This window comes from Ovis canadensis, chromosome 23 (assembly GCF_042477335.2).
Source record: "Ovis canadensis isolate MfBH-ARS-UI-01 breed Bighorn chromosome 23, ARS-UI_OviCan_v2, whole genome shotgun sequence".
Taxonomy (NCBI): domain Eukaryota; kingdom Metazoa; phylum Chordata; class Mammalia; order Artiodactyla; family Bovidae; genus Ovis; species Ovis canadensis.
The window spans coordinates 13429307-13457116 of NC_091267.1; the positions used below are offsets into that span (position 1 = coordinate 13429307).

The 27810-nt window shown below is 38.7% G+C and overlaps 1 protein-coding gene and 1 pseudogene across 1 annotated transcript; both read left to right on the forward strand.

Annotated features, from left to right (window-relative positions):
• Positions 1 to 4912: 4912 nt before the first annotated feature.
• Positions 4913 to 5846, forward strand: LOC138428275 (olfactory receptor 5L1-like). The gene is given in 2 exon segments (XM_069568885.1): positions 4913 to 5460; positions 5462 to 5846. Coding segments are annotated over 2 exon segments (933 nt in total).
• A 10077-nt stretch (positions 5847 to 15923) lies between these two features.
• On the forward strand, positions 15924 to 25655 carry LOC138428386 (olfactory receptor 5D16-like; annotated as a pseudogene).
• The last annotated feature ends 2155 nt before the right edge of the window (positions 25656 to 27810 follow it).

Below are 27810 nucleotides of genomic sequence, written 5' to 3' on the forward strand. Positions count from 1 at the left end.
AAAGTTTGGTATATTCACGGGCACACACGACAGACTCTCCTTTGAGCACTGTTGGTTTCAGGAGAGGTTATGCAGTCAGATAAGAAGTGACTTGGGAGAGATCCTTCAGGCAGACCCACTAAACAGTCTCTGCATTGAGCAAGGAGCACGGTTTCCAGCACCGTCAGTGGCTCTTCCTAACACAGGGCCAGATGGCAAAAACCAAAGAACAGCATATGAGCTCATTCTATCAATGACTCCATTTATGACTTTGTGCAAGTTACAGCTGCCAGTGTCTAAGTCATCCTAGATGCAGCATAGCCGTAATCATCTCACGTATTTTCATAGCGATAATCATCTCCCTTATTTTTATAAAGATGAAAGGTGTGGGTGGTTGCATTCAGAAGAGTACACAGCACATACAAAGTGATCAGCAAATGTGAGCAATTGCTATTATTCTTAGCAAAGGTGGGTCATTATTTCCACCCTTTTCTGGAATTTGGCAGAATGCTATTGTGACTTCAAACCCTATGTCCTCCAGAAAGGAGCTCTAAGTATAAGACTGGCACAGATTATAAGACTTAGCCACATATTTCATAATGGCACATAATCCCTGGTTCAGAGGGCAATGTTTGAACGCAGCAAAAAATGCTCTGCACTTCATCATGACATCTGAAAGGAATTGTGTTGAACTGTAATAACATGTACCAACTTGGGGCTTTCCAGGTGGCTCAGTGGGTAAAGAATCCACCTGCAATTCAGGAGACACAGGTTCAATCCCTGGGTCAGGAAGACCCCCTGGAGGAGAGCATGCCAACCCACTCCTGTATTATTGCCTGGAGAATTCCATGGACATAGGAGCCTGACAGGCTATGGTCCATAGACTCACAAAGAGTCAGACATGACTGAAGAGACTTGGTACATGAACCAGCTTTAAATAGCTTTTCCCATCTGACTGCATCTCATACAACTCCTTAATTATTTGAGTCCCAAGATGATGTTGCTTGCTCTCAAGGTGAAGTTGTTTGCTTGATGTCTTGTTGGTGTCCCACAGAGATCAATGATTGGTTTGGAAGCTTAAGAAATATGAGCTCCAGGGATACACATGCATAAAAACGTAAAGCATGTAACATTTTCCCTCATAGCATCTTCACAAACAGGAAGCAAGGCCTATCTCACAGGTTGGTTGGACTACACTCTGTTTTGGGGGGAAGGGACTGAACTGTATTTCCTGAAGTGTGGAAGCTTGTTTATTTGTTTTTCTTCTCATACGGGCAGCATTGTTAGCCATGTATGAGAGGGGGAACAATTGTAAAAGAGGGTGGTGACATTAGACATTTTTAAAAGTCTGTAGTTAGCCTGTATTTATAGAGTATTTTAAGAAATGTCCAAATTTTGAGCACTCCTTTTTGAAAGTATTTTCACTATTTGTGCTGAGAAACAATCTCGACAGGAAATGGGAACAACTTCATCTGCAGAGCCGAATATCCTGAAACAGCTGTCAGTGTAAGAGGGAAAGAGTGTGAGCCAACAGGGAGGAATGCTTGATTCCTCTCCCTCCTCCTCCCCCTTCACTTTAACTCCATCCACGGAACCTGGGAAAGACAGCAGGGAGAGTCTCCTGACAGTCACCTGAGGCTGGGAGTAGGTGCTGAGGGGTCCTCGGAACTGTTCCAGGAGGAACACAGACATGTGAACCGCCTCTGGATCAGACAGGAGGGGGATTGCTTTGTCCTTGTGCCAAAGGGATTTGTAGATGTCTCTCTAATTAGCAATTTTCTCACATTTGATACTATTGACATTTTGGCCCAAATTATATTTTGGTCTTTTCATGTGTTGTGGGTGTGTGTGGAGGATGGGGGTGGGGAGGGAGAGGCTGTTCTGTACCTTATAGACTACTTAGCAGCATCTCATCTGTCCAGGGGGCTTCTTCCCTGGTGGCTCAGAGGGTAAAGAATCTGCCTGCGATGCAGGAGAACTGGATTCAATCTCTGGGTCAGGAAACTCCCCTGGAGACAGGAATGGCTACCCACTCCAGTATTCTTGTCTAGAGAATTCCATGGACAGAGGAGCCTGTCAGGCTTACAGTCCACTGGGGTCTCAGTCAGAAGCAGCTGAGTGACTAGCCCTTTCACTTTCACTAGTTGGTCCGCTAGATGTCAGTAGCAACCCTCCCGATTGTGACAATCAACAGCATCTTCAGATATTGCTAAATGTCCTGTGGGGTTATAATCTCTCCTGGTTAAGGACCACTTCTCTATATAAGTAATCAGTAGTCTGATTTTTCTTTAAAAGCCAGAAAAGGTTTTCCACAATTATGTACTACTTTGAAATCAGAAAAAGACAAAGTCACTTGTCCTGGCCATTGAGGAGAGAAAACCATATCCTCAGAATAATTATGTTTTCAAACCGCAATATTTTAATTCACATGTCCTTTACCTCTTCGAGGGCTTCACTTGTGGCTCAGCTGGTAAAGAATCAGCCTGAAATGTGGGAAACCTGGCTTCGATCCCTGGGTTGGGAAGATCCCCTGGAGAAGGGAAAGGCTACCCACTCCAGTGTTCTGGTCTGGAGAACTCCATGGACAGTCCATGGAGTCGCAAAGAGTCGGATGCGACTAAGTTATTTTCACTTCATTCACTTACCTCTTTGAGTGGCTTGGGGGTAAAGAATCTGCCTGGAGGATACACCTGAGGCATTCAGTACCTGGGTTGGGAAGATACCCTGAAGGAGGAAATGGCAACCCACCCCAGTATTCTTGTCTGAGAAATCTCATGGATATAGTGGCTTAGCAGGCTACAGTCCCTTGAGTTGTAAATAGCTGGACCCAACTGAACACACACACATACATTAACTTTTTGAAGTTATTTGAAGAATGTGTTGGGGTTTAGTCCAGATTTTTTTTCCCCTAAAAATAACCAACTGGTGCCTCCAAATCATTTTATTGTTACTAAGGATGAGTAGAGAAAACACCCTTCATTGGCATTTTCAATATGTCAAAAGCTTTGAATATATGTCTCTTTTATTTTTTTTTTAAATGAACACAACCTTTAAAACTTTTATGTTTTGTGAGAATTCAGGCAAGATTTTTTTCTAAAGTTTCTTTTTAAAATTATCAGAATAAAATACTTATATTTAATGGATGTTTTGAAGATCAGATATACAATGCAGCTTATGTATGCATGTATGATATTCTGTGTGTGCAATCTGGTTTACTATGCTTTTACTTGCCATCTTATCATAATTATTTTTAGATCATTAAAACTTCTTCATGTATGGCAAAACCACTATAATATTGTAAAGGAATTAGCCTCCAATTAAAATAAATAAATTTATATTTTTTAAAAAAGCAAACTTCTTCAAAAAGCTGAGTGATTTTCCATAATACATATGCAGTATATCTTTGAAATTTTTTCCTGTTGCTCAACACTTTATTTCTAAATTTTGCTTTCATAAATAACGGTGCAATGCAGCAGCAAGCATTTCTGTTAATTACATGTTCACATCATTGTTTAGAGCTAAAACAGAGGATATATTTGTCAAATAGGTCTTCATAAGGCTTGAGAGTCACAGTTACAGAATGTTAGATTTTGAATATCAGTTCCCTGAAGAATGACAGACAGTGTGTACCATAATTAACAAAATCACTATGCAAGTTTTATAGGAAAATATACTAATATAGATTATAGAATCTGCTTTCCCAACTAAACCATATTTAAATAAACGAACACTTGTGAATTAGCAATCTTAAATGAGCATACTTCACATATTTCATTATGAAAGATTTTCTAAAAAATTATCCACTGAATCCCAATACTTTGAGAAATGATTAAAGAGTAAGTCATTAAAAAGGTATTGAAATATTTTTAATAACCATTTTATTGACCTATAGTTAATTTTGAATGCTGTGTTCCTTTCAGGTCTACAGTAAATGATTCAGATATATCTATATCTATGTAACTATATCTATTCTGTATAGATATAGATATATCATATTCTTTTTCAGAGTCTTCTCCATCATAAATTATTATAAGACATGGAATATTGTCCCCTTTGCAGTATAATAGGTCCTTGTTATTTATTTTATATAAAGTGTCTGAAATTCGCTCAGTAGTGTCCGACTCTTTGCTACCCCTTGGACTATACAGTCCATGGAATTCTCCAGGCCAGAATACTGGAGTGGGTGGCCATTCCCTTCTCCAGGGGATCTTCGCAACCCAGGGATCGAACCCAGGCCTCCTGCATCGCAAGGGGGTTCTTTACCAAATAAGCCACCAGGGAAACCTTTATATATAGTGCTGTGTATATATTAATTTAATAAAAAACAATATGGATAATTAAGTAATATTTGATATCTTTCTAATGATTCAGTTCTAAGCTCCGAATTGTATATAACTAGTTTAAGGCTCATATGGATGCAAGTCTTCCCTGTGATCTGTGAAGTAAATTATCAACTCGATGTATTTGAGTGATGCAATTTCTGAGCTTTTCCTAAACTTCCCCAAAGCAATGCCTTATTTCTTTCCTATAAAATATATCCTATGTATTGTCATGTCTCTTTTAGGAGAATGCTGCTGCTGATGCTAAGTCGCTTCAGTCGTGTCCAACTCCGTGCAACCACATAGACGGCAGCCCACCAGGCTCCCCGGTCCCTGGGATTCTCCAGCAAGAACACTGGAGTGAGTTGCCATTTCCTTCTCCAATGCATGAAAGTTAAAAGTGAAAGTGAAGCCGCTCAGTTATGTCTGACTCTTAGAGACTCCATGGACTGCAGCCTACGAGGATCCTCTGTCTATGGGATTTTCCAGGCAAGAGTACTGGAGTGGGTTGCCATTGCTTTCTCCCCTTTTAGGAGACAGTCAAAACTAAATTGGGGAAGATCTCATGGAGAATAACTATTAATATTTTTCTGCAACCACGGTAAAGGGAGGACATGGACAAGGAAAACTGCACTGCTGTGACAGATTTCATCCTCCTTGGGTTCTCAGATGCCCCTGAGCTCAGAGTCTTCCTCTTCCTGCTGTTTCTTTCCATCTATGGAGTCACAGTTTGGGGAAACCTGGGCATGATTGCTCTCATTCAGGTCAGCTCTGGACTCCACACTCCCATGTACTTTTTCCTCAGCCACTTGTCCTTTGTGGATTTCTGTTACTCTACTACCATCACGCCGAAGATGCTAGCTGACATCTTAAATGAAGACAGAGCCATTTCCTTCCTGGAATGCACTGTGCAATTCTACCTGTTTTGCACATTTGGGGTAACTGAGGTCATTCTGCTGGCAGTGATGGCCTATGACCGCTTTGTGGCCATCTGTGACCCACTGCTCTACGTGGTCACCATGTCCCGAAATCTCTGTGTGGAGTTGGTGTCTTGTTGCTATCTCAGTGGTGCTGTATGTTCTGTGATTCACTTGTGTTTAGCTCTTCAGATCCCATCCTACAGATCAAATGTGATCAACCATTTCTTTTGTGATCTCCCCCCTCTTGTTTCTTGCTTGCTCTGATGTCATTGTGAATCAATTAGTGCTATACATTGTGGCCACATTCAATGAGGTTATCACCATTGTGGTCATCCTCACGTCCTACCTGTTTATTCTCATCACCATCCTGAGGATGCACTCAGCAGAGGGAAGGTGCAAAGCCTTTTCCACCTGTGCCTCCCACCTCGCTGCCATCGCTGTCTTACAGGGAACAATCCTTTTCATTTATTGCCGGCCCCACTCTGGCAACAGCATGGATACTGACAAAGTGGCCACAGTGTTCTACACTGTAGTGATCCCCATGGTGAACCCCCTGATCTATAGTCTGAGGAACAAGGATGTGAAAGAAGCACTCAGAAAAGTGGTGAACTCCAAAATATTATCCTAGGGAATATTTTCCTAGCAGGACTCAGGGTTAGAAATTGGAGGCTGATGAAAGGGTAATGATGCATTTCAGTGTTGGAGTGAAAAGAACAGTCAAGATGTAAATAGCTATGAGTGAGTCTTTTTAATTCTCTTATCTTTGTGCCTTTTCAACTTACAAATTTAGGATTGATTGAGAATATTTTAAAATGTGCAGCCTACTTTTTTGCTCTGATACTATATAAAATGTTTTAAATTGGACAGTGTACTGGATTGTTAAAACACACAAATTTAATTTTCTCTTAGACTTTCATGAGTTTAATGGACTAAGTATCAAATTTTATTTTAACATCCATTATGGGAACTATGATTCATTTCACAATTGAACACCTGTTATTTTACAATAAGGAACACACCTTTGTCAGTTTTTACAGAGAATAAGATTCCATATGTGTATATAAATATAAATGTATATATTCTTTATTGTTTTGTTCTTACTTCTTTTATTATTTTTTGTTTTTGTCACTCAGTGTCCAGTGGTTTTGGGGTTTCATATATTATCACATCTGAATAATAGAGATATTGATAATAATTATATTACAGAAATTTTAGGGAAATTAAATTGCATGTAAAGTGAAAATAGCTTAGTAATATCCCTAACACATAATTGGCCATCTCTCTATGTATGTGTATATGTGTGTCTGTGTGTGTGCACAGATGTATATGGTCTATTGCACTTGGCATCATTGTGCTTTGCAGATACTGCGTTTTTACAGATTGAAGATGTGTGGCAACCCTGCATCAAGTAAGTCTATTAGCACTGTTTTTCCAGCAACCTTTGCTCACTCATGTCTCTGTCACATGTCACATTTTGGTAATTCTGGCAATATTTTAAACTTTTTCATTATTGTGTAAGTTATGGTGATCTGCCATCTCTGATGTTACTATTGAAGGTTTAGATGGTGGTTAGCATTTTAAAGTATTTTTCAACTAAGATATGTATTTTTTAGTTTTTATTGATTTGCATAAAGTTTTAAAATTATTTTATTTTATTCTGGCTGTGCTGGGTCTTCTATGTGGGCTGTGGACTTCTCTAGTTGTGGTGTTTGGGTTTAGTTCCCTGTGGCATGTGGTATCTTAGTTGCCCCACAAGGGATCAAGCACAGGTCCCCTGAAAAGGACAGTGGATTCTTAACCACTGGACCACTAGGGAAGTCCCAACATAGGTACATTTCTTAGACGTAATATTTCAGTGTGCCTCCTTAGACATATGCACACTGAAAATGTGTTTGACCTGCTTTATTAATATTTGCCTTATTGGAAAGAGAAAGTGAAATCGCTCAGTCGTGTCCAACTCTTTGCGGCCCCATGGACTGTAGCCTGCCAGGCTCCGCCGTCTATGGGGTTTTCCAGGCAAGAATACTGGAGTGGGTAGCTGTTTCCTTCTGCAGGGCATCTTCCTGACCCAGGGATTGAACCGAGAGTCTCCTGCACTGCAACAGACTCTTTACTGTCTGAGCCACCAGGGAAGCCTTATTTGCCTTATCACAATAAAGTGAATATACCAAACCTATAATATCTCCCAGCTATGTCTATATGCTTATAAATGTATATACCTACATATTATGCAGATATATTGATATATTATATATGTGTGTGTATTGGTTGGTTGTTGTTTAGTCACTAAGTTAGGTTTGGATCTTTTGGGACCCCCGTGGACTATAGACCATCAGGTACCTCTATGTATGCAATTATTTAATAACCATTATTACGAATAGCAGCATTGCTGACTTTTGCCTCTTTTCTCACTTTTAATTACTTTTTTCTGGCTTACTTTAAAAATATGCATTAAATGCTTACCGTGACTCATAAGCAGACTTCTAACCTCTGTGTACATTTCTTTACTGTGTCTTGATGAAATGACCTTTGTTCATCCTTCCTTTATGTGTTTAAACTTCATTTATTCTTTCAACCTTGGCTCATATGTGCCACTGATACTTTATTTGCGCTTCCACTGTGATTTATGTAAATTTCTACATTAAATTCACTTGCTCAATGAAGCATCTCTATTTGTGTCTATACTAACATTAGGAAGCACTACACTGGAGTTTATGAAAACCAGGATAGACAATTTGACTCTCATTTTTTAATATGACAAGTAACACAAACTTCTTAATTTCTCAGTTTCCTCAAGTTTGAACATGGCTATTACTATTCACCTCTCAACATTATACTGAGATTACATTTTGACAACATGTAGGTACTCACTGACAGTTTATGTGTGTTTTAGTGAAATCTTTGGGGCCTGGAACTATTTATTCTTTTCTCTCTCACTATCACTTACGTATTATAAGTTATCTTTATTTTTTATTAGATAGTTAGATGAAAACTGGTATATAAATTGTATGTATATTGAGCTTAATATTAGAACTTAAAGTACTATGTTGACTTTTAAGATTGTAAATTGGTTCAAAATTGTTCCATGTTGAATATGTTGTAAATGGTGTGTTATATGAGGCAGGTCCACTTAGGAAAAGAAATCCCTAGTGAGGCTGAATACATGGGATGTCAGATTTTGGAAGCCTGGAGAGATGAAGAATGAGTTCATTTAATGGTATTTTATTTATTTAATTATTTTGGTTGTGTCGGGTCTTCGTTGCTTCATGCAGGCCTCTCTAGCTGCAGTCCATGGACTTCTCTTGTTGCAGCACATAGGCTGTGTCGTTTCAGTGTGTGGGCTTGGTTGTCCTGTGGCATATGAGATCTTAGCTCCCCGCCCAGGGATCGAATTTGTGGGAGGTATGTTCTTAACCACTGGATCAACAGGGCAGTCTCTGATTTAATGATTATTAACTTCAGGAAGAAACTATCATTCTTTATGTGTGCGGACAACAGGGAAGAGGTATCCTTGCCGGAATCTCAGAGGCTGGAGGACGTGCTCCGCTCATCTGAGGTGAAGTTCATGAGGAAGAGACAGAGCTCTAAAGGTGTCTACACAATTCAGGCTCTAGGCACAGGCCCCGTGGATCTCTGGTCCCTGGGACAAGCCAGACTGCTGCTTTTGCTTCTGAGTAGAGTATGGTGAGAAACTGGAAAAGAAACTGAAAAGCAAGAAGACATTTCTTTCTTTTCTCCTTCCCTTTTCCTTTGAACTTTTCCTCCTTTTCCTCCCCCTCACCTTTCTCTTTTTTTCTGCTTTTGGTGGAACCTAAAGTTAATCCTTTCGGGGGGCTCCAAAATCACTGCAGATGGTGACTGCAGCCATGAAATTTAAAGATGCTTACTCCTTGGAAGAAAAGTTATGACCAACCTAGATAGCATATTCAAAAGCAGAGACATTATTTTGTCAACAAAGGTCCATCTAGTCAAGCCTATGGTTTTTCCAGTGGTCATGTATGGATGTGAGAGTTGGACTATAAAGAAAGCTAAGCACCAAAGAATTGATGTTTTTGAACTGTGGTGTTGGAGAAGACTCTTGAGAGTCCCTTGGACTGCAAAGAGATCCAACCAGTCCATTCTAAAGGAGATCAGTTCTGGGTGTTCATTGGAAGGACTGATGCTGAAGCTGAAACTGCAACACTTTGTCCACCTCAAGCAAAGAGCTAACTCATTTGTAAAGACCCTGATGTTTGTAAAAATTGAAGGCAGGAAGAGAAGGGGATGACAGAGGATGAGATGGTTGGATGGCATCACCAACACAATGGATATGGGCGGACTCCAGGAGTTGGTGATGAACAAGGAGGCCTGGCGTGCTGCGGTTCATGGGGTTGCAGAGTTGGACACAACTAAGTGACTGAAGTGAACTGAACTGAAAGATAAACCAGTTAACAAGTGTATCTGGGGATTCAGGTTGCAACTCACAGCAGCAATATCATGGCCCAAAGAATCGAAGAGTGGACATGAAAATATGACAAAAGGCTACAAACATGACTTTTTACGGATTGCAGTACACAATGCCGAGTTTCTTTTTCTAATCTGTTTTCATTTCGCTTAGTGTGTGTGTGTGTGTGTGTGTGTGTGTGTGTGTGTGTGTGCTCAGTTGCTCACAGACTGTAGCCTGCTAGGCTCCTCTGTCCATGGACCTTTTCAGGTAACAATGCTGCAGTGGGTTTCCATTTCCTCCTCCAGAGGATGTTCCTGACCCAGGGACCGAACTCACATCTCTTTTATTGGCAGGCAGATTCTTTACCACTGTGCCAGCTGGGAAGCTCCACTTACTGTATAAATCTCTCTGTAACTGAATATTCAAGTACTCCTCAAGTGTCTTATCTTCATTTTATGATTTTAATTATATATACACTCCACTTTATTCTTTGTAATATTTGTAAACCAAAAATGACAGAGTGTGGTGGTCATCTTTTAAGATTTAAGTAAAATTACATGGTTCCATATTGTACAATAAATGTCATAATTTCCTTATAATTTCTAAAGTAAGAATTGTTATATTTTCTTTGGTTGCTTTGCTTTGTTGTTCTTGTTGTTGTTATTGCTTTTGTTTTTTAGGCCATGCTAACAAGGTATACAGGATCTCAGTTCCTTGACCAGGGTTGGAAAATGTACCCCCCGGCAGTGGAAACTCAGAGTCTCCTTGGTTGATTTTAGACTTAGTAACTAAATGAAATTTTCCTGGGCAACTTGTTCCAAAAGGAATTTTAGCCATCAAAAATAAATACTCTTCGAATCTGGTGACTTTGTTGATCAGATAGAATGGAAAGAGTGATTCAGAATTGTGGAAGGGGGTAAAAGAAATATATAAATCACTGGACCATGGAAATGTAGATAAAGCATTCAACTTTATTTATTTTTTATACATTGTGTCAAATGAAATGATATGATCAAAGTACACAGATCAGGAAGAAAAAGTGTATAAAGAATCATTTCTCACTAATAATATGAAAGTAAAAGTCTCTCAGTCATGTCTGACTCTTTGCGACCCCATGGACTGTAGCCTACCAGGCTCTCCACCTATGGGATTTTCTATATTGGAGTGGGTTGCCATTTTCTTCTCCTGGGGACCTTCCTGACCCAGGGATCGAACCCTAGTCTTCTGCATTGTAGGCAGATGATTTTACCATCTGAGCCACCAGCAAAGTCCATACTTTAGATAGAATAACACCAGAAAACATCCTCACATGGATTTATAGGTTATTTACTATGTGAACCTAAAAATTAGAAGCAAAGGAGAAAAACAACAGCAAGAGAAATTTAAAATGTGAAAGTATTTTAAGGTTCAATGATTTCCTTCCTTTTCTGTTCACTTTGCTTATATTTCCATCTCCAAGGGTGTTCAAGTGAGTCAGCTCTTCACATGAGGTGGCCAAAGTACTGGAGTTTCAGCTTTAGCATCATTCCTTCCAAAGAAATCCCAGGGCTGAGCTCCTTTAGAATGGACTGGTTGGATCTCCTTGCAGTCCAAGGGACTCTCAAGAGTCTTCTCCAACACCACAGTTCAAAAGCATCAATTCTTCAGTGCTCAGCTTTCTGCAAAGTCCAAATTTCGCATCCATTCATGACTACTGGAAAAACCAAAGCCTTGACTAGACAGACCTTTGTTGGCAAAGTAATGTCTCTGCTTTTGAATATACTATCTAGGTTGGTCATAACTTTTCTTCCAAGGAGTAAGCATCTTTTAATTTCATGGCTGCAGTCACCATCTGCAGTGATTTTGGAGCCCAAAGAAATAAAGTCTGACACTGTTTCCACTGTTTCCCCATCTATTTGCCATGAAGTGATGGGACCAGATGCCATGGTCTTTGTTTTCTGAATGTTGAGCTTTAAGCCAACTTTTTCACTCTCCTCTTTCACTTTCATCAAGAGGCTTTTGAGTTCCTCTTCACTTTCTGCCATAAGGGTGGTGTCATCTGCATATCTGAAGTTCTTGACATATCTCCCGACAATCTTGATTCCAGCTTGTGCTTCTTCTAGCCCAGCGTTTCTCATGATGTACTCTGCATAAAAGTTAAATAAACAGGGTGACAATATACAGCCTTGACATACTCCTTTTCCTATTTGGAACCTGTCTGTTGTTCCATGTCCAGTTCTAACTGTTCTTTCCTGACCTGCATACAGATTTCTCAAGAGGCAGGTCAGGTGGTCTGGTATTCCCATCTCTCTCAGAATTTTCCACAGCTTATTGTGATCCACACAGTCAAAGGCTTTGGCATAGTCAATAAAGCAGAAATAGATGTTTTTCTGGAACTCTCTTACTTTTTCCATGATCCAGCAGATGTTGGCAATTTGATCTCTGGTTCCTCTGCCTTTTCTAAAACCAACTTGAACATCAGGGAGTTCATGGTTCACGTATTGCTGAAGCTTGGCTTGGAGAATTTTGAGCATGACTTTACTAGCGTGTGAGATAAGTGCAATTGTACAGAAGTTTGAGCATTCTTTGGCATTGCCTTTCTTTGGGATTGGAATGGAAACGGACCTTTTCCAGTCCTGTGGCCACTGCTGAGTTTTCCAAATTTGCTGGCATGTTGAGTGCAGCACTTTCACAGCATCATCTTTCAGGATTTGAAATAGCTCCACTTGAATTCCATCACCTCCACTAGCTTTGTTCATAGTGATGCTTTCTAAGGCCCTCTTGACTTCATATTCCAGGATGTCTGGCTCTAGGTGAGTGATCATACCATCATGATTATCTTGGTCATGAAGATCTTTTTTGTACAGTTCTTCTGTGTATTCTTGCCACCTCTTCTTAATATCTTCTGCTTCCTTTAGGTCCATACCATTTCTGTCCTTTATTGAGCTCATCTTTGCCTGAAATGTTCCCTTGGTAGCTCTAATTTTCATAATTTGGTAACATTTAATTTTATGTATCAGGCGTGCTTTTTGATATGTAGTTTACTTTTTAGTTGGTTTTTGTTTTGTCTTCAATATGCAGTCTAGATTTTTATGTACTTGCATTTACCTTTAGCAATTTAAAAAATAAATACAGTGAAAACAAATCCATCTCCATTCTATATTTTATCTCAAATTTGGATGATATTTGAACTCAAATTTTGGTAAGTATTAAGCTTACAGGTTTTTTGTTGTTGTTTTATACTTTGTTAAGTGAAACAGTGTTTGTAAACAAATTGTGCAGCTCTCATCCCCAAACTATATAGAAATGTTCACAACATCATTTACTGAGAATGATTTCCTTCCCTATTGGTATGTAACATATCCAGTAACATTTATTAAATTATAATCTTAGTGTTGATACTTCTATCAGACCCTTGGTAATATCCAACAGTCCCTATTCCATCTTCTTTTCTTTTTCTTTACTAAAGAATGAAGGATGTATTTAACAATTGGCTTCCCTGGTGGCTCAGATGGTAAAGAATCTGCCTACAATGCAGGAAGCTTGAGTAATATTATTTAACATTCAAAGTACAAAGTTTTCTCTGCTACACCCAGTGGTGTTATACAAGGTTAGAATATATACTATTTTCTATCAGCAACTGTCCTATTAATCCATGAACAGAACTATATTGTTCCTCTAGCTCGATGTAGTAATCCTCAGTGAGGGTGAGGAGATGACTTTTATAAACCACACAAAAAATTAAATATTACAATTCATGGGAATAAGTTGCAGAGTTCCTTGTAAATGTTTTGCCATCAATGTTGATCGTATTCAATATTCAAACTACAAAAAGTAAATTAACTCAATTGTGTGCACATTTGCCCATACCAGGTTAAATATATATATATATTTATCAGAACATTAAGGTGTACACTTGAAATATATAAAATTTTTGCTTGTCAATTGTACTTCAGTATGTTTAGAAAAAATTTAAAAGAATAACATAATATATTAAAAGTATATTTACTGATTAGTAAACATAACTTTTGCTGTCTCTTGTTACTATACAAAATGTTTTGGATTCTACCTCAGTGATCATGGAGCATGGGGAGAAGACATTGACACTTTTGATCAATTGTTGTATAAAATGTTTCTAAAGCTGCTGTTTGTTTTTCAAGAAATCAGAATTTCATCAGAAAACAGTCATTGATTCTAACTGCTTGTTCTGAGGCCTCCAAAGAACAAAGCAGGGAGTTTTCTCTAGGGTCTTGTTGACACGGGGAGTAGCAGAGACATGAGAGTCCTCTCCCCCAAACCAGAGACTCTCCAGAGGCTGGAGGGGAGGCTGCCCTTCCCACCTGCAGGTTTGTGTATAGGTTTGAGAAAATAGGATCTTCTTTACCGTGTAAAGTGATCTAGAAGATATCTTAGGCTTGTCAGTTCTTTATGAGAAAAATTATTTTAGGGAAAGTTAAAGCCACTGCAAATGTTACATTTTTAGAACAGGAAGGCCATACTTTCTAGAGAGCTCTATAGAGGGGCCTTGGTGTAACTGAGCTTCTTCATAGTCTCAGGGGCAAGTGTTTTCTGGGAGGGGAGGGACAGAGGGGCCTGAGTGTTTTCAGGTATGTGGCTCTGTGCTTCTGTGACTTTTCAGACAATAGGGAGGTATTTACATGGCAACCCACTCCTGTATTCTTGCCTGGAGAATCCCATGGACGGAGGAGCCTGGTGGGTTACAGTCCATGGGGTCTCAAAGAGTTGGACACGACTGAGCAACTTCACTTTCACTTTAGATAAAACTGAACTGAAAGAATGAAATGAATCTTCTGGAGAAATAGAATCAATAGGACTAGCTCTAAATAAGATTTTAGAGCAGGGGGAAGAATATGTCGGCTCATAAAAGCAAAATGAAAAAAAATGGGAAGAAATCATAAGAAAGACGATTTTAAACCATTCTTCCCAGATCCAAAGATAAGCTAAATTGTTTAACCCATATGATAACATCATTTGGGAGATAAGAAATAGTTTTAAGTCAGACAGAAGAAAAATGAAAAGCTACCAGAATAAAAGAAACAAGACAGTAGTTCTCAATTACAGGCAATTATGCACCTTCTCTCCCCTACCAAGTGTACACGTGACAATACCTGGAAACCTTTTTTATTGCCACAATGGAGAGACCAGGGGGAGGGTGATACTGTCAAAGAGGCCAGAGATGCAGCTATATGTGGTACCTTGAACAGTGTAGGTACTCATAAAAAAGAATAAATCAGCACAAAATATCAATAGTGCTGAGTTTGAGAAACTCTGAAAAGGTCACTAGTAAGGAATTTTACAATAGTGAGAACTGATTTGGAAAGACCGCCTTCTGACTGAATATGGGCTCTAGCTGTAGTTGAGCATCAATGCCTATATGTCACTAGGCAAGTCATAGCTTCTTCAAGTTTCTGTTGCTCACATGTAAAGAAAGGCCACTCAATAGGTATTATTTCCCGAAAGCTGTAAATCATTATTTAATTTGCTAGCTGACCTTTTCAGTCAAAAAAAGAGGGATGATGATTAAAGTGCTAATCAGATATTTAAAATATAAGCATAAGTAAGTACAGGTTTCCTGGTGGCTTAATGGTAAAGGATCCACCTGCCAATGCAGAAGACGTGGGTTTGATCCCTGGGTGAGGAAGATCCCCTGAAGAAGGAAATGGCAACCCACTCTAGTGTTCTTGCCTGGAAATTCCATGGATATAGGAATCTGGTGGGCTGCAGTCCATGGGGTCGCAAAGTCAGACATGATTTACCAATTAAACAACAATAAGTAAGTTGTTATTACTTACCACACAGACTAATCTTTGTTTACATCACAAATATGCACATATTTTATGTAAAACTTATTTCTGATTATAGAAGTCATTTCAAGTCTTTTCATTTTTTATTAATGACTGTATCAGCTAAAATTATTTCATTTTGCAGAATTCATGGAGTTCATATTTGAATGTCTCACATGAGGATTTGATTACATGTTACAAATAAAATTGCTTGATTTATAATTATAACATTTGTATGTCATTAAAATTATATTTCTGAACTTGAACAGAATTAAGTTTTAAATTCTTGAGGAAAAAATTAACGAGTAGTTCTTTTCTGAAGCTGTAGCTATTTTTGCCTTGGATGATGAACCCCCATCAGGATTATAACACAGATTCATTTTGGCTCATTTCATATCCCCTCTGCACAGGGCACGGGTAAGCATGATTTATGTGTCAGTCACTCTCCTAATATATTATTTCCAAGACAGATGTTCAGATCTGTCCATCAGGAAGCATGTCTCTGACCAAGAGAAATGTAACCGTTGGGGTCACATTCACCCTCTTGTGTTTCTCAGACTACCCAGAACTGCAAGCCCCCCTCTTCCTGGCATTTCTGGCCATGTACAGCTTCAGCATAGCAAGGAACCTTGGGATGATGGTCATCATCAAAGTTAACCCCAAACGACACACCCCCATGTACTTTTTCCTCAGCCACCTCTCATTTGTGGATTTCTGCTATTCTTCCATCATTGCTCCCAAGACGCTGGTGAACCTACTTGCAGAAGGCAGAGCATTTCATTTTGGGGATGTATGGTGCAGTTCTTTCTCATTCGCACCTTTGTGGTGACTGAATTAATCCTGTTTGCTGTGATGGCCTATGACTGCTTCGTGGCTATTTGCAACCCTCTGCTCTACACAGTCGTCATGTCCCAGGGACTCTGTGCCATGTTAGTGGTCGTGTCATCTGCAGGGGGAGAAGCTTGCTCCTTGACTCAAGTGTTCTCCTGTCAAATTATCTTTTCACGGTTTCAATACAATCAATCACATCTTCTGTGAGCTTTCTTCCTTGATTTCCCTCTCATTCTGACTCTTATCTTGGCCAGCTGCTTCTTTTCACTGTCGCCACCTTTAATGAGGTGATGACATTGCTCGTCATTCTCATATCTTGCATGCTCATTGTCACCACCTTGAAGATGCAATCAGCTGGTGGTCGCTGCAAAGCCTTCTCCACCTGTGCCTCCCACCTGACCGCCATCAGCATCTTCCCGGAACCATCCTCTTCCTCTACTCCATGCCCAACTCCACATCCTCCAGGCACACAGTCAAAGTGTCATCTGTGTTTTACACGGCAGTCATCCCCATGTTGAATCCCCTGATCTACAGTCAAGGACACAGTCAGCAAACTAATGAAAACAAAATTGTTTTCACTTTGAAGGCATGTAACTGCTAAATATTTACTTTGGTTATTAAAGAACATTTTTCTGATTTTGAATGGATTCTGTGTCAAAAATTCACTTAGAAATCACTTTAGATTTGAAAAACAGCAATGGAAAAAATATGAGTTTTAGATCAGGAGACTATACCTGGTTCTGACTAAATAAGTCAGAGAAGATGAATTGACCTGACTCAGTCATTATCTACAAAACCAGTTTAATATGATTTTGTTCATAAAGTGGTATAAAGAACAAAAAAATATAGATAATACATCAAACATATTGTATATGTGCAGTAAACTCTAGTTCTGTTATTCCTTTTTTCCGAATGACTAACAAGTAGTCTTAAATAAATGACCAAATTTACACTTTAAATTTGGTGAATAGATGACAGGGAAAGATGTAGTTTTACTTTCAGGAACTTCCCAAGCCAGCGGGCATGCATCTTTTACTTGGCCTTGAAGCATAGACAGATTTTTAAAGAGAAACAAAAGAGGATGACATAAGTTTTACTTGGAAGTGAGAGTTGGACTGTGAAGAAAGTTGAGTGCCAAAGCATTGATGCTTTTGAACCGTGGTGTTGGAGAAGACTCTTGAGAGTCCCTTGGGCTGCAAGGAGATCCGACCAGTCCATTCTAAAGGAGATCAGTCCTGGGTGTCCGTTGGAGAGACTGGTGCTGAAGCTGAAACTCCAACTGTTTGGCCACCTCATGCAAAGAGTTGACTCATTGGAAAAGAACCTGATGCTGGGAGGGATTGGGGGCAGGAGGAGAAGGGGACGACAGAGGATGAGATGGCTGGATGGCATCATCGACTCAATGGACATGAGTTTGAGTAAACTCTGGGAGTTGGTGATGGACAGGGAGGCCTGGCGTGCTGCGATTCATGGGGTTACAAAGAGTTGGACTGAGCGACTGAAATGAACTGAACTGAAAGAACATAATGGTGAAGAGTCAATGGTTCAAACATATTTTAAGCTATTATTTTATCTCATATGCCTACAAGGTATCTTGCTAGGTGCTTGAAGAAATGAAATTTTGCATACATTATAGCTACAATTTTAACTTATTTTGGAAGAAAGTTTCAGTATAGAGAATGAAAGAATTTACAAGAGGCTTAAGAAAATTAGCTTGCTTCTTGAAATACTGAGAACAAAGACAAAGATACTTTATACTTGTTGTATGTTTTGTGTTGCATGTCTATCACTTATCAGTCATTATACATATTTTATTACTTCACATGGTAGTTTGATCAAGCCTGTATCTTGTTCTCCTTAACAGTACTCTCTAGAAAGTCTCCATAAAACAATTGAGTAGATTTGCTGTAAAAATTGAGAGCTAATAGCTTTCCTGGGATTTGAACATTGCTTTAAAATAGCTCTAATTTTTTTTAGATTTAAATTCACTTATTTTAATTGGAGGCTAATTAATTTACAATATCATATTGGTTTTGCCATACATCAACATGAATCCGCCATGGGCGCACACATGTTCCCCATCCTGAATCCCCCTCCCACCTCCCTCCCCATACCACCCCTCTGAGCTTTCCCAGCGCACTAGCCCCAAGCATCCTGTATCCTGCATTGAACCTGGACTGGCGACTCATTTCTTCTATGATATTATACATGTTTCAATGCCATTTTCCCAAATCATCCCACCCTCTCCCTCTCCCACAGAGTCCAAAAGACTGTTCTATACATCGGTGTCTCTTGCTGTCTCACATACAGGGTTATCATTAACATCTTTCTAAATTCCATGTATATGCGTTAGTATACTGAACTGGTGTTTTTCTTTCTGGCTTACTCCATTCTGTATAATAGGCTCCAGTTTCATCCACCTCATTAGAACTGACTCAAATGCATTCCTTTTAATGGCTGAGTAATATTCCATTGTGCATACGTACCACAGGTTTCTTATCCATTCGTCTGCTGATGAACACCTAGGTTGCTTCCATGTCCTGGCTACTATAAACAGTGCTGCAATGAACATTGGGGTACACGTGTCTCTTTCAATTCTGGTTTCCTCGGTGTGTATGCCCAGCAGTGGGATTGCTGGGTCATAAGGCAGTTCTATTTCCAATGTTTAAAGGAATCTCCACACTGTTCTCCATAGTGGCTGTACTAGTTTGCATTCCCACCAACATTGTAAGAGGGTTCCCTTTTCTCCACACCCTCTCCAGCATTTACTGCTTATAGACTTTTGAATCGCAGCCATTCTGACTGGTGTGAATTGTGGTTTTGATTTGCATGTCTCTGATAATGAGTGATGTTGAGCATCTTTTCATGTGTTTGTTAGCCATCTGTATGTCTTCTTTGGAGAAATGTCTGTTTAGTTCTTTGGCCCACTTTTTGATTGGGTTATTTATTTTTCTGGAATTGAGCTGCAGGAGTTGCTTGTATATTTTTGAGAATAGTTGTTTTTCAGTTGCTTCGTTTGCTATTATTTTCTCCCTTTCTGAAGGCTGTCTTTTCACCTTGCTTATAGTTTCCTTTGTTGTGCAGAAGCTTTTAATTTTTTTAAGTATAATCTAAACATACAAATAATCTAATCTATATGGTTGTGTATATCGGGAAGGATTACAGTTTCCTTTAAGCAATATAATATTTAGGGGCTTCCCTGATAGCTCAGTTGGTAAAGAATCCACCTGCAAAGCAGGAAATCCAGGTTCAATTCCTGGGTCAGGAATATCGCTGGAGAAGAGAAAGGCTACCCACTCCAGTATTTTGGCCTGGAGCATTCCATGAACTGTGGCATGGGGTCACAAAGAGTTGGACATGACTGAGCAACTTTCACTTTCGCCCTCATAGGCACATATATCTAATTTGAAATTAACAATCATATTTATATTTTCTTTCATCTATTGCCTCATCAGTTTTGCTAGAATTACTTACATATCTGTTTTCTGTTCTATAATCTTCGTGTCTGAATGAAATTCCAAATTTTTTGAGAAAAATATTAAGAGAAATAATTCTATTTTCATGAGGATGAAGTAAAAACTTGAAAACAGTTCAATGAGATAATTTCAAATGCTTATATGATTTCAAACTTACAAGGATGAATTATGTAAATCACTTTTTTCTGGTTAACATTTTGATATGTAGTGATAACCAACATTATTTTTCATATTCATAAATAAAATATATTCTTCTACAAATCATTGCTTACTTGATATTTACATTAACTAGAATATCAGTGGAAAGTAGCAGAAATGTTGTATTAACCTTGACTCAAATCAATAATAAATAATCCATTTTCAGGGCATAAATTTTCATGTTTCTTCTCTGTCTTGATAAAGGATGATTAATTTTTTTATTAATTCACAGATACAATTCCTTTATTCTTTTTCTGAAAAATTGGAAATACATAATACTTAAGTCCTTTGATTATGATTTAAAAATTAGTGTGTGGCATAATCAAGAGGATTATTTAATATGGCAACAATACAGGCATTGATGCTCTTCAATAAATACTTATGTAAAATTCCATACTCTTCTATTATTTACTTTTAGATTTCAATTCATTATTGGTAACTCCTATAGCTGCTGTAGAGTATAATTTACATTGATGTTACTCATTTTTTAAACTCATGTGCCTCTAGAATGAGTGACATAAACTGCTTTCTAAAGAAATCTCCATTATGATAATGCATTAAGTTAAATATACAATGGCAAAAAGCATCTCATGCATGAATATATTGATATAAAACAAAGTAGAAAGTAGACTTTAGAACAAGAAATATTACTAAGAATAAAGAGGACATAAAATGATGAAGCTATGGGTTTATCATGGATTCAGTTCAGTTCAGTTCAGTCACTCAGTCTTGTACGACTCTTTGCGACCCCATCAATCGCAGCACGCCAGGCCTCCCTGTCCATCACCAACTCCCGGAGTTCACTCAGACTCACATCCATCGAGTCAGTGATGCCATCCAGCCATCTCATCCTCTGTCGTCCCCTTCTTCTCCTGCCCACAATCCCTCCCAACATCAGAGTCTTTTCCAATGAGTCATCTCTTCGCATGAGGTGGCCAAAGTACTGGAGTTTCAGCTTTAGCATCAGTCCTTCCAAAGAAATCCCAGGGTTGATCTCTTTCAGAATGGACTGGTTGGATCTCCTTGCAGTCCGTGGGACTCTCAAGAGTCTTCTCCAACACCACAGTTCAAAAGCATCAATTCTTTGGCGCTCAGCCTTCTTCACAGTCCAACTCTCACATCCATACATGACCACAGGAAAAACCATAGCCTTGACTAGACGGACCTTAGTCGGCAAAGTAATGTCTCTGCTTTTGAATATGCTATCTAGGTTGGTCATAACTTTTCTTCCAAGGAGTAAGCGTCTTTTAATTTCATGGCTGCAGTCACCATCTGCAGTGATTTTGGAGCCCAAAGAAATAAAGTCCGACTCTGTTTCCACTGTTTCCCCATCTATTTCCCATGAAGTGATGGGACCATATGCCATGATCTTCGTTTTCTGAATGTTGAGCTTTAAGCCAACTTTTTCACTCTCCTCTTTCACTTTCATCAAGTGTGATGATGTGATGGTGTGATCACACATCTAGAGCCAGACATCCTCGATTGTGAAGTCAACTGGGCCTTAAAAAACACCACTATGAACAAAGCTAGTGGAGGTGATGGAATTCCAGTTGAGCTGTTTCAAATCCTGAAAGATGATGCTGTGAAAGTGCTGCACTCAATATGCCAGCAAACTTGGAAAACTCAGCAGTGGCCACAGGGCTGGAAAAGGTCCGTTTTCATTCCAATCCCAAAGAAAGGCAATGCCAAGGAATGCAGAGTACATCATGAGAAAGGCTGGACTGGAAGAAACACAAGCTGGAATCAAGATTGTCGGGAGAAATATCAATAACCTCAGATATCATGGATTAGCTTCTTATTATTAGTCTAAAACTTAAAGAAGGAAATTTTCCAAATTGATTTTTCTGTTTTAACTCTGAAGTAGACAAACCACTCAATTTTTGTTGCTACTGTTGCTACAATTTGTTTTGTTTTGTTTTGTTTTGTTTTGCTTTGATTTGTTGTTTGGTCAGGCAATAAAAAAGAATATGACTTCAGGAAACTGATAGGTTTTCAATTTAAAGAATTGGAGAATTTTCAATTTTAAGGAAATTAGTTCAAGGTATGGAGAATATGCATTTCCCAGGTGGCACTAGTGGTAAAGAACCCACCCGCCAGTGCAGGAGAAGTAAGAAACTTGGGTTCACTCACAGGGTCTGGAAGATCCCCTGGAGGAGGGCATGGCAACCCTCTCCAGTATTCTTGCCTGGAGAATCCCACGGACAGAGGAGCCTGACGGGCCACAGTCCATGGGGTCTCAAAGAGTCGGATAGGACTGAGTGACTTGGCATGCTTGCATGGAGAATATACCAGGTATACTGGATACTAAGATTTTCAGTACTTGAGTCAATCTCATTACTGTATATATGAAAGCATGTATAATTCTCCTTCTGCTAGGAAGGAGGGCAGAAAATAAAATTGCTCGATTTTCATTTGTTTTTTTCCTCAGGAAAATGTCTGAATGGTAGATCCTACTCATATAGAAACTGCACTGTAGTACTTGAGAGACGTTGGGGAAGTTCTTACTTGCCTTTCTTAACATGGATAAAGGAATTATCTTTTTAGGGTTGTAGCCAAATGAGAGTGATAACATATGATACCTTTGTGCATTCATACCTCTACATATACATCTCCACTTACATCTGCATCTTCACTTACATCTGCATATATACACTACATGTGCAATTTGATATCTTTATTTTTTTAATTAACCATATTTTTAAAAATGCAAAACCATAATTTTAAATAACATGATAATTTTCTACCCAAGATATGATGCCCCATAGTTTTTTTTTAAGTTCTACTTTTTAACTGTTAACTTTCCCTATATTTAGAATTCTAAACAATGTTACGTTGTAGCTTTGGAGATAATTTTTTCTCAATTTTATCAAAATGTAATTAAATTATTTCTTTTAATAACTAACAAAGAATAAGTCCACCTGCAATGTGGCAGACCTGAGTTCGATCCCTGGGTTGGGAAGATCTCCTGGAGAAAGGAATGGCTACCCATATTCTTGCCTAGAGAATTCCATGTAAAAAGGAGCTTGGCAGGCTACAGCCCATGGGGTCACAAAGAGTTGGACATGATGAGGAGACCCACTTTCACTGTCAAGAAAAAAATCTCATTAAAAAATCATATAGCTTTTATGGTTTTCAAGGCTGACTTGGGAAATATGTTACCAGAGGCTTTCCAGAAAAATGTATACCAGAGTTACATCTTTCTCAGTCCTTATTGACACTGACCACTACTATTGTAATTAATTAAAACCTTTTGTTAATTTGATAGGTAAAAATGATGATGATCTTCAGCATACATTGAAATTCTCTTTTGTATATTCTGCACAATTCCAAATGTAACTGTCCTTATGAGCCACTAATTTCAAAGAGATGGGTCATACACCCCAACAAGGGAATTGTACAAATCTTCACCTACTGCAAATTTATGTGACTGATAACTGAATAAAACAATTAGCTTGGATTATATAAGATCATAAAAGCTACTTTGGCAGACTTATGACATTTCCCAAAGGAAGAGTTGATCTCCATCAGGCTCTAAATTAGATCACTGATTATGTTTCAAGGTCCAACAAAATATCTAATTGAATTCATCAGCTCAATTTATTTTGATAAATTAAAGTTTGGAATTACACTGATTTCTGCTCATACTTGAAATTTAATCTTTTAGTCAGTGGGATCCACTGGGACATTGAACATTTTGAATGATTTGATGATTGCGTTTTAAAGAGTGTTCAATAAAAACAAAAAATAAAGACAAAAAAAGAGACAGTGTTTAATGCCTATAATTTTCTGAAGTTAATATAAACATGTTTTCTCCCTTATTCTTTTTTTTTTTTTTTTCGGAAGAAACACAAAATTTGTCATTTGGTTTCCCAGACCTGACATATGGTAGAAAGCACTCCTGTGGGAGAGTCCATTGACACTGAATCATCAGGAGCTCCTGAACTCAGTCTTTCTCTTCCTGCTCTTCCTCCTCAAAGATGCTGTCACAGCTTTTGCCTGAGCATCACTGCACCAATTTAAGACTGTACCAACATAAATCACAGCAGGATCCTCTATGACCCACCTCCCAGAATACTGGAAATAAAAGCAAAAATAAACAAATGGGATCTAATTAAAATTAAAAGCTTCTGCACAACAAAGGAAACTATAAGCAAGGTGAAAAGACAGCCTTTGGAATGGGAGAAAATAATAGCAAATGAAGCAACTGACAAACAACTAATCTCAAAAATATACAAGAAACTCCTGCAGCTCAATTCCAGAAAAATAAATAACCCAATCAAAAAATGGGCCAAAGAACTAAACAGACATCTCTCCAAAGAAGACATACAGATGGCTAACAAACACATGAAAAGATGCTCAACATCACTCATTATCAGAGAAATGCAAATCAAGACCACAATGAGGTACCATTTCACACCGGCTGCAATCCGAGTCTACAAGCAATAAATGCTGGAGAGGGTGTGGAGAAAAGGGAACCCTCTTATACTGTCGGTGGGAATGCAAACTAGTACAGCCACTAAGGAGAAAGAACAGTGTGGAGATTGCTTAAAAAACTGGAAATAGAACTGCCTTATGACCCAGCAATCCCACTGCTGGGCATACACACCAAGGAAACCAGAATTGAAAGAGACACGTGTACCCCAATGTTCATCACAGCACTGTTTATAATAGCCAGGACATGGAAGCAACCTAGATGTCCATCAGCAGATGAATGGATAAGAAAACTGTGATACATATACACAGTGGAGTATTAGCCATTAAAAAGAATACATTTGAATCAGTTCTAATGAGGTGGATGAAACTGGAGCCTATTATAGAGAGTGAAGTCAGCCAAAAAGAAAAACACCAATAGAGTATACTAATGCATATATATGGAATTTAGAAAGATGTTAATGATAACCCTGTATGCGAGACAGCAAAAGAGACACAGATGTATAGAACAGTCTTTTGGACTCTGTGGGAGAGGGAGAGGGTGGGATGATTTTGGAGAATGGCATTGAAACATGTATACTATCATGTAAGAAATGAATCATCAGTCTAGGTTCGATACAGGATACAGGATTCTTGGGGCTGGTGCACTGGGATGACCCAGAGAGATGATATGGGGAGGGAGGTGGGAGGGAGGTTCAGGATTGGGAACTCAGGCACACCCGTGGCAGATTCACGTCAAGGTATGGCAAAACCAATACAGTATTGTAAAGTAAAGTAAAGTAAAATTTTTTAAAAAAATTTAATTTAAAAAAAAAACAAAAATTGATATTAGCATTCAAAAAAAAAGACTATACCAGTTTATTACACCATCCTAATATAGCCTGTTAATTGTTTGATAAATTGCTTTGAGCAGGTTAAAGAAAATTAGATAACAAATATATAATACAATTTTACATATAACAACATACCATTTTGTGAGCCACAATATAATAATATATTTCCCTGAGACATCCTTAACATGTAGAAAAGCATGACATCACTTAATCTTGTGTTTAAACAATTTCTCAGTAGAACTGTAATTACACAGGTAAATATTCCCGCTGGGAATGGGATATCAGTGTGTGTTCCTGGGATCTGATGTGAAATCAGAAAACTAGTCTCAAAAGCCTCAGAGAAATATAAAAGGTCTTGAATTATCCCAGGGAACAGCAGTCTTCCTGAGGGAAGCACAAATTTCTTCTATGAACACAGAAGGCCATTCAAATCAGATTATAAAAAAAATACTGCAGTAGGTCAATTTTTCTCTTTAAGTATCAAAATTGACTTTTCCTGTGAAAAACGAACCACTGCTGACACAGTATAGAGAGAAGGTGAATGAAAAAGATAGTGATCTGGTAAGTATTCTTACCTTAATCCCAGGGTATTAGAACTTGATGGGATTTCAAGTTCTTTTAAGTTCATAGTCACTTATTCTACATGTAGAAACTGGTAGTTTGAGAATAAATATTCCCAGAGTAACACAAGGTTTAAATGTTCAAGATACGTCTAACAAAAACAATAGCAACAAAAAAGCCTTAACATTTGACACATGATATTAAAACAATTCTCACTATATTGGACTCTGATTAAGAATCTAAATGTTAACATGGTTCTAATCACCTATTATTTCTTTTTAAAGCATGTATATATCCATTAAGGCTGACTCAATCTGTTTATTATATTATCCATCTTCTCTTACAATATGGCATTGATGCCATTAATTATCAGCACTCAAGTAACAGTACTGGAAGAAGCACAGGCTAGAATCAAGATTGCTGGGAGAAAGATCAATAAGCTCAGATACGTAGATGACACCACCCTTATGGCAGAAAGTGAAGAAGAACTAAAAGGCTTCTTGATGAAAGTGAAAGTAAAGAATGAAAAAGTTGGCTTAAAGCTCAACATTCAGAAAACAAATTTCACACCAGTCAGAATGGCTGCGATCCAAAAGTCTACAAGCAATAAATGCTGGAGAGGGTGTGGAGAAAAGGGAACCCTCTTACACTGTTGGTGGGAATGCAAACTAGTACAGCCACTATGGAGAACAATGTGCAGATTCCTTAAAAAACTGGAAATAGAACTGCCTTATAACCCAGCAATCCCACTGCTGGGCATACACACCAAGGAAACCAGAATTGAAAGAGACACGTGTACCCCAATGTTCATCGCAGCACTGTTTATAATAGCCAGGACATGGAAACAACCTAGATGTCCATCAGCAGATGAATGGATAAGAAAGCTGTGGTATATATACACAATGGAGTATTACTCAGCCATTAAAAAGAATACATTTTAATCAGCTCTAATGAGGTGGATGAAACTGGAGTCTATTGTACAGAGTGAAGTAAGCCAGAAAGAAAAACACCAATACAGTATACTAACACATATATACAGAATTTAGAAAGATGTTAATGATAACCCTGTATGCGAGACAGCAAAAGAAACATAGCTATATAGAACAGACTTTTGGACTCTGTGGGAGAGGGAGAGGGTGGGATGATTTGGGAGAATGGCATGGAAACATGTATACTATCACGTAAGAAATGAATCACTACTCTAGGTTCGATACAGGATACAGGATTCTTGGGGCTGGTGCACTGGGATGACCCAGAGAGATGATATGGGGAGGGAGGTGGGAGGGTGGTTCAGGATTGGGAACTCAGGTACACCTGTGGCAGATTCATGTCAATGTATGGCAAAACCAATACAGCATTGTAAAGCAAAAAAATAAAATTAAAAAAAAAGAAAAGAAAACAAAGATCATGGCACCTGGTCCCATCACTTCATGGGAAATAGATGAGGAAACAGTGGAAACAATGTTAGACTTTATTTTTGGGGGCTCCAAAATCACTGCAGATGGTGACTGCAGCCATGAAATTAAAAGACACTTACTCCTTGGAAGGAAAGTTATGACCAACATAGACAGCATATTAAAAAGCAGAGACATTACTTTGCCAACAAAGGTCCGTCTAGTCAAGGCTATGGTTTTTCCAGTAGTCATGTATGGATGTGAGAGTTGGACTGGAAGAAAGCCGAGCGCCGAAGAATTGATGCTTTTCAACTGTGGTGTTGGAGAAGACTTTTGAGAGTCCCTTGGACTGCAAGGATATCCAACAAGTCCATTCTAAAGGAGATCAACCCTGGGATTTCTTTGGAAGGAGTGATGCTAAAGCTGAAACTCCAGTACTTTGGCCACCTCATGGGAAGAGTTGACTCATTGGAAAAGACTGATCTGGGAGGGATTGAGGGCAGGAGTAGAAGGGGACGACAGAGGATGAGATGGCTGGATGGCATCACGGACTCGATGGACGTGAGTCTGAGTGAACTTCAGGAGATGGTGATGGACAGGGAGGCCTGGCATGCTGCAATTCATGGGCACAACTGAGCAACTGAACTGAACTGAACTGA